Source organism: Penaeus vannamei, chromosome 25 (genome assembly GCF_042767895.1).
Source record: "Penaeus vannamei isolate JL-2024 chromosome 25, ASM4276789v1, whole genome shotgun sequence".
Taxonomy (NCBI): Eukaryota; Metazoa; Arthropoda; class Malacostraca; order Decapoda; family Penaeidae; genus Penaeus; species Penaeus vannamei.
Window position 1 is genome coordinate 150001 of NC_091573.1, and position 7500 is coordinate 157500.

At 39.7% G+C, this 7500-nt stretch overlaps 1 protein-coding gene across 5 annotated transcripts in view; it reads left to right on the top strand.

The window, feature by feature from the left end:
- Positions 1-7500, top strand: part of LOC113804581 (transcription elongation regulator 1) — a 41996-nt gene that overhangs the window by 853 nt on the left and 33643 nt on the right. For 4 of the 5 annotated variants that reach the window (XM_070138984.1, XM_070138985.1, XM_070138986.1 and 1 more), the window contains exons 2-5: positions 3606-3906; positions 4915-5025; positions 5473-5628; positions 5904-6267. In XM_070138984.1, the coding sequence (XP_069995085.1) occupies positions 3606-3906; positions 4915-5025; positions 5473-5628; positions 5904-6267 (932 nt within the window). The remainder of the gene's footprint in view (positions 1-3605; positions 3907-4914; positions 5026-5472; positions 5629-5903; positions 6268-7500) is intronic. The other variant, XM_070138988.1, reaches the window with a different exon arrangement.

Sequence of the window (7500 nt, forward strand, 5' to 3'; positions counted from 1 at the left end):
AGAATGGTAGTTTCCTTCAGTGTAACCATAACTTTTCGTGAGTAACAAAATTAACCATATATTTATTAATTGGGTGAAAGATGATAGTGAAGATATCAACTAAGATTGAAAATTGATAGGTTATCTTCATCTATTCTGAACAATTTGAAGATGTTTAGAAAGATCATTAGCTAGGTGCTGTATATTTTCTGGTCAGATATTGACCTGAATATCCTGATTGGTGGCTTGAAATTGTGGTTTTCAAGTGAATATAGAAATGGCAGTTTTCCTGGCAGATTTTCATGATCTCTCAAGGAAATTTACACTCCAGGCAGTAACTGTAAAATGATAACAATAAGCAGTATCGTATTTCAAGTTATTTTGCTTAATTTTTTTATTTGATTTTCTGTAACAGCCTGTACCACTGGTTAAAGTGAACAGGAATAGGTACCTGTGCATAGACTTGTTGTTGTCCTAGGAAATGCCCAATTCCAGCCATGGCTCATGGACGGCACAGGATACCCTGATGGAAATTCAGCAAGAGACTATGAATGATCCCCTTCCTGAAGGCCTGCCTGAGTCAGTCTCTCTCTGAGTGCTTTGTGCACTCTTTCTGAGACGTCCCAGGTACTAGCCACTTAGCAAAAATTTCCAAGGATGAGACGTTACTGATACATATCCCTCAGCTAAATTTTTTGGTAATTCTTTACTGGACTGGACATACATGCTTGCCAGATGCAATGTCCCTTACTCCAAGTCACAAAATTTGTTCAACAGTCTAAGTTGCTGTGACTGTGCATCCCCTATTGGTACTGCCTGAGGGAGGGTAGATAGGGTCTCTGCCCCGATACCCCACGGAAACACTCTTCGCCTCAGTATGCACGTCAAGATAGAGCTGTAACTTGAGAGTACCGAGTGGACTTAGACTGAGCAGTGCTTTCCACAATCTTTTTCCTTTATTTGTGGTGGTGCCATTCTTGTATCAATGATTCCAATAATACTAATTTAAACACCAAACTTTCCTTTGCTTCTCTCTGTTGTCTGGATTGCTAGGTTTTTAGAAGTTTTGGTGGACACTTTGGGCACTTAGTGGGCTCAGATATGAAACTGGGATAATTACTGGTGTCATTCTTTTTCATTGCCACTGTTTAGTCTTTACCCATTTTTGATATTGGATCGGAGCTTGTGCTCTGATTACGTCACAGGCCGCAGCCGGCGTGCAGACAGATTCCGGGCCACCCCACGCACTGATTTTGGAGCCGCCTGGAAGCTATTTTTTTCTGCTTCAAAATATACACGCGTTAGTGTGTTAAGAATATCCCAGAATCAACATTTCTCACTGACATTCTGTCAGGAAACAGTCATGAGCTTGTTTAACATTGCACTGGCAAAAATGTGCATGAAAATATTTATTAAGAAAAACTATAAGTAAATCTTAAGACATGTATAGAAAGTATAATAACATTAATAAAAGAATTGAACCCACTAACACTGGTATATTTTTAAGCTGAAAGTAATATTTGCTGGGCCGGCCCCGTGCGGCTTGCGACGTATTCTGAGCACGCGCTCCGATCCAACGTCACACTAGCGGGACACCCGTCAATGCTTAATTTTCTGGATGTCTCATATATGAGACATCCGTCGTAAATGGGTTAAAGGTAGAAATGTGGAACAGCAAATACTAATGATTAGCCAAATATCATTTTGACAATCCCATAGTAAGACATATTGACATACTTGGCAAATCGCAGTAATGAGTTACATGGTCAATGTAATATTTATTATCGAAATGTAAGCAAGATATGCAGCTTAGTCTCTGAGAAGTGATATGCAGTGTATTTCTTTTTTTTCTTCTTTTTTTTTTTAGTGGTAAATATGAGGCTGATGCAGGTGTACCTCTGTTGTTTAACTATTTTTTGTGCTCTGTGATGGGGATGTCCATTTCCCTCTATCTCTGTGTGCTGCTCTTGGTAACTTGTATGGAAATTATACTAAATGGGTATATTGGAAGTGGCTGTTGCATTATTTCCCTCCAGTAAATGAAGATGGAATGCACCATCCGTGAGCCATAGCTGGAAAGGTTCCTGCACTAGGGAGGACACTATTTATGTGCTCAGAAGCCTATTCCTTCTTGCCAAAACCAGTGACACAGAGTCTGTTACTGAAAATTGAATTACCTGAAAAAAACAAAAAACAAAACAAAACAAAGAACACAATGTCTATTGTTATTGTAGAGTCTATTACCATCTTGATAGAGAATATCAAAGGACAAACATAGACCTTGGTAAAGGGCAAGAAAGCTAAATATGCTTCTGCAGAAAGAGATAATATAAAAACATTGCAAATGGGAAGCAGAGTTGATATTGCCGATGACTGTTGCCTGGGTCTATTTGGCCATGTGCAGGCGTGTGGAGGTTCGTGATCCAAGGGATTAACTATTATTTACTTAATTCTTTGGGATTATTGCATATGATGCCTAACATGTTACTGAATAAGCTGACTTTACCATCGAATTAACCCACCCGCGCCGGGGTACATTTTGTAGCCAAAATTTAAAAAATCCGGGCAGCTACAAAATTGGCGGGCGGAGCTTCCCCGGAGTCTGTCCGCCCACCCGGCCGTGTGCCGCTTCTGCCGCGGAGCACGGCTCCGAGACAGCATCGCACTGGCGGGCAGCCCGACACTGTTTATTTTTTCCCTGTGTCTCATATATGTGACACCCGGGACGAATGGGTTAAAGAATATGTAAGGAAACTTTTTGCCAAAGCTTTACATCTTGTATAATAAGTCTACAATGTATACCTTCTTGTACCAAGAAAAGGAGACACTGCATAAGGAAAAGCAATACAAAATTTTTAGAATAGTTTTTAGTGTATGGTGTGTGCAAGGGTAATCAAATTAATTAGAATTGTACTGGATTATGACGAGATCATAAGTGCAATCATATGGTCTGATAAAGCCAAGTAGAATTGTAATAGGTAGTTTTCTGATGCATGCTAGGATGGCATGGCATACTGTACATGCAATGTCCACAGTGATTTTAGTTGTTCAGTTTTGTTGACACAGATAGCTCCACAAATGCATTATTATTGAATCAATTACTAGCCCTCCCTATCTCACTTGATTACCATTTTCCTTGATTTTCAGCGTTTATTATTAATATTTTTTTATTAACACTAGAATAATGATTATGTCGATGATAATAATATGATTACTAATAGCATTAATCCATTCACCCCATTGGTTTAAAAAGTGCGTGTTGCTTGTCTATGGGTCTCTCGCCAACAAGTGGTAAATTTGTTTGTGTCATCCTGAATGTGTCTTATCTAATACAGTTTCTGCCAATTCCCATTTTCTCTTCCCCATCACATGCACAAGAGACAGACAGACAGACAGACAGACAGACAGACACAGACAGACAGACACAGACAGACAGACACAGACAGACAGACACAGACAGACAGACAGACACAGACAGACAGACACAGACAGAGAAAGTGAGAGACAGAAACAGGGTTCAACTATATGTATCCTGAAGTGTGCGTTAGATATGATTTATTGGGTCTTTGCCATATTCATTCCAGTCATCTTATTGGTAAAACATTGATTTATCTTTTTTGTTGCAGAGGAAGAGGGCGAGGGTTTGGACCCATGGGCCCGATGGGACCCATGGGGCCAATGGGACCGATGGGCCCAAGAGGACCTGGGGGGCCTGGTGGACCACCAGGCCCCGGTGGCCCTCGCTTCAGAGGCCGAGGAGGACCCGGCTTCCGACCCCCTCCCCCAGGGTTCAGGGGCCCCCCACCTTTTGGTCCCAGGGGACCGCGATTTGGCCCACGTGGACCCCCACCTCCATATGATCCCAACTGGGGGCCCATGCCACCCCCTCCACCTGGTATGGGGGGGCCAATGGGACCTCCTGGTATGGTAAGTCTGATTAAATTTTCTGTGGTTTTCTTGTGCCCTTTCTTTTTTTTTTTTTTTTTCTCTCTCTCTCTCTCTCTCTGTCTCTGTCTCTTGTGCTCTGTGTGACATTATCTAAGAATTACAGCTAGTCTGTATCTTTTCTTTGTGATCCATGTTAATTAAGAGGTATTTTGTCTGAAACAAGAATGCTCCATTTTCACTTTGTAGATAATCATTGAATTGTGATATGGCACTGAAGAAATTTTATCATAAAGATTTGTTTAAGATATAACTGATATGATTTAATTATACTCATCAAAAATTGAATGAAATTTGATAAGTATTGATGGAAATCACCCAAGAATGTGCACAGCCACTGAATGCAGTTTGAATCCCAAAAGAATGTCAGAGGTTTTGATGTCGCAGCTGAATGTGACCAAAATTTTCTCAGGTCTCCTGTTTTGGATGAGAGTAAGATTTAATGAATGAATAAGAAATGGACAGACAGATGGAGAAAGAGGGAGAGTGAATGAATGGGATAGACAAAGAGAGAGAGAGAGAATGAATGAATAAAACAATGAGAAAGATGAAGAATGTCATAGAAGGTTGCTGAAGGTAGAATTTAGGGACAGGTCTAAGGATGGTGTGTTTCTGTGATATAAAAGCCTGTGTTTTTTTCAAAGCTCCGGTTTGTTGTGTGATAGTGCTCTAGGGGGTGACTCATCAAAGCTTATCATATTGACTTCAGTTGTTGACTCAGTTCATTAGGTCATATATACCAGATAATAAGTTTTGACCAAAAACTTGGCTCTGGTCATCACCTTGAAGATCAAAGAACAGCATACCTCTTAGTGTTTTTTTGTGTGTTTTATGGTATGTGGGAGCAGTTTGAAGGTGATGCTTTTTGTTTTTCCCCTCATACAATCTTCTAGAAAAAAGAAACAAAACACTGGAGATGAAAATGTAAGTCCTTTCTTTGTGTGTGTATTTTTTTTTTCACAACACCTGTGTCTTTCTCCTCTCACCCAGCCTCCCATGGGGCCAATGGGTCCGATGGGCCCCATGGGGCCACCCGGACCCTGGGGACCAATGGGGCCACCAGGTCCTGGGGGACCACCCAGCCAGCAGCCCAACCAAAATGTAAGTTGCACTCGGAAGGCAGGATCCTGGGTATTTAAAAAGATTGCCCAGAAATATTTTGTTTTTGTGTCTGTAGATTTTTTTTCTCAGTGTCTGGATTAACCTTAGTTTGGGCTTGTTTTTGGAGGGAGCCCTTTTTTTTTCTTATGTGTGTCCCCTTGGTGGTTGTTACTTTTCTTTTCTTTCATTTTTATTATGTTGTTTTTGAAAAAAATAAGTTTTAAATATTTTTTGGGGGGTTGAGATTTTCACTGGTCTTTGTTGAAAGCTTCAAAAATATTATTTATAAAATCCATTTATTTCATTGCCATATTCAAGTAGATGCAACTTAAGTTTTTGTTAATTTTTATTTTTTGGTTAAATTTGTTAGACAAGTTTAACAAATGAAATACATACGATATTGCAAAATTGTTTAATGAATATATGCTTACTTTCTATCTCCCACAGCAACAGAATTCCTTTGGTGGAATGGACCTAAGTGGAGAGATCTGGGTTGAGACCAAGACAGGTGAGGGCAAATCCTATTACTACAATGCACGCACGAGAGAAACCACATGGACCAAGCCAGAGGGTGAAGGGGTCAAGATTCTCACACAGCAAGAGGTTTGTTTTCTGGGTCTCCTTTTTTTGTTTGTATCAATTTTTTTTTTTTTTGTGTGTGTGTGTGTTTGTAAGAAATGTTATGTCATGGAATAAGATGTTAGGATTTTTCTTTTTAATTGTCTTTAGTATGATTATTTTCATTGCATTAATTATTTGTATTGAAGTATGGAAAAGGTTTAGAGTAGATACCTTTGTTAAAACTTTATTAAGTTATTTGGGTTGTATTCCCCATTTTAATGAATGACTAATAGCATACATAATCTTTTAATGAACAGGTTGAAGCTATGGCTCAGGCAGCAGGAGTGACACCGGGCAGCCAGGGGGGAAATAACAGTGGGCCACCAAACTCAGGTGCAGGAGCTAATTCAGGCAACAGCAGTGGCAATCAGCAGGGTCCAGGTGGTGGAAGCGGGGGCAACAGCAGCAGCAATGGGCCCTCAAACCAAGAGAACGGGGACGATGATGGTGACGACAGTGAGAGTGGGCCAGGAGGCTGGCAGGGGCCCCAGGGACAGTGGGGGCCTCCTGGTGGGGGCATGGGTCCTCCACCTGGTGGCCCACCCTTTGGGATGCCACCAGGTGGCCCCTACCCAGGCCCAGGGGGACCGCCTCCCTATGGCATGCCTCCAGGACCTCCAGGTGGGTTGAATGGGGTAGAGAACCAAAAAATCTGTTAGGATTTATGGGGTTGATTCATATAGGACAAAGGGAGTAGTTTCAGGTAAGATTGTGATTCACCTGGAGATCTGTGAAGGGAATTTTATTATATTAACCCTCTTCCAATGACTGACTAGCAGAATTAATAAATTTTCATTTGATGAACCTGCTAGTTGAGTCATGACCTGGCCTTGTTTATTAGTAGTAATTATTATAAAGAATTTACTTGAGGTAAGTATAGTCTCATATTTATTTAGTGAAAGAGTATGAGATATTCTGTCATGCTTATGTTTACATTAGTTTAATCTTTAAACTTTGATGCATTTTCATTATTAATAGGGTCATCTGTTAGTAAAGCATCAAAATTGTGGGAAGGATTCATAAGTATTTGATTTGTTCATTACCTGTTGGTAATGTTACAATCCTCCTGAGGAAATTTGGGTTCAGCATTGGAAGAGGGAAATTGTATATCCATTAAAAGAGAATTAGTTTAAAAACAGTTGTACATGTTTTACTTGTTTGCAGTGGTTAGATTTTGGTAAATACTTAAGTCTTTTGTTTGAAAATTTCTCTTTATTATTAGAGTTACAAGTATTCTCAGAAGAGTTGAGTTTTTGTTATTCACACGCTAAGTCTTTGCAAATGGCAGAACATATATGCCTGAAATGTAGTACTCTTTCCATAAAGAGTTAATATTATATTATAGTTAGAATTAAAAGAACAGTAGAATAGTATGCCATGCAAAGTTATAGATGGCATAGGATCTTTTAAAAAGAACCCTGTATGTATAGATGTTCCATCTTTTGTGTCCCTTTGTCTAAGCCCAGTCTTTTCCCTCCACACCTGTCTAGGCTTTGGCCCTGGGTTTGGTTCTGGTGAGACTTAGTCGAAATTTGTTGTTGATTGTGGGTGTTGTGTGTTGGTAGCTTTGTGTTTAATACCTTTCCGTAGTAGTTTGTATTCCAAGTGAAATATTTATTTTTTCTATCTTTCTGAATCTTTAGTCTTTTCCTGATAGTGTTTGTTGATTATTATTTGACTATTTTTTTGTAGTGGGATCTATGATTCCTGGCTCTTCTTGACATCTGTGACTAGCAGGGACTTCTAACTTCTCTCTATAGCAGATTATTGTAATCTGTTTTTATCTTTTTATATCTTGTTATGTCTTCAGTGTTTGACCATATTTTGCTTGCATTTGCATACAGAATGTATATG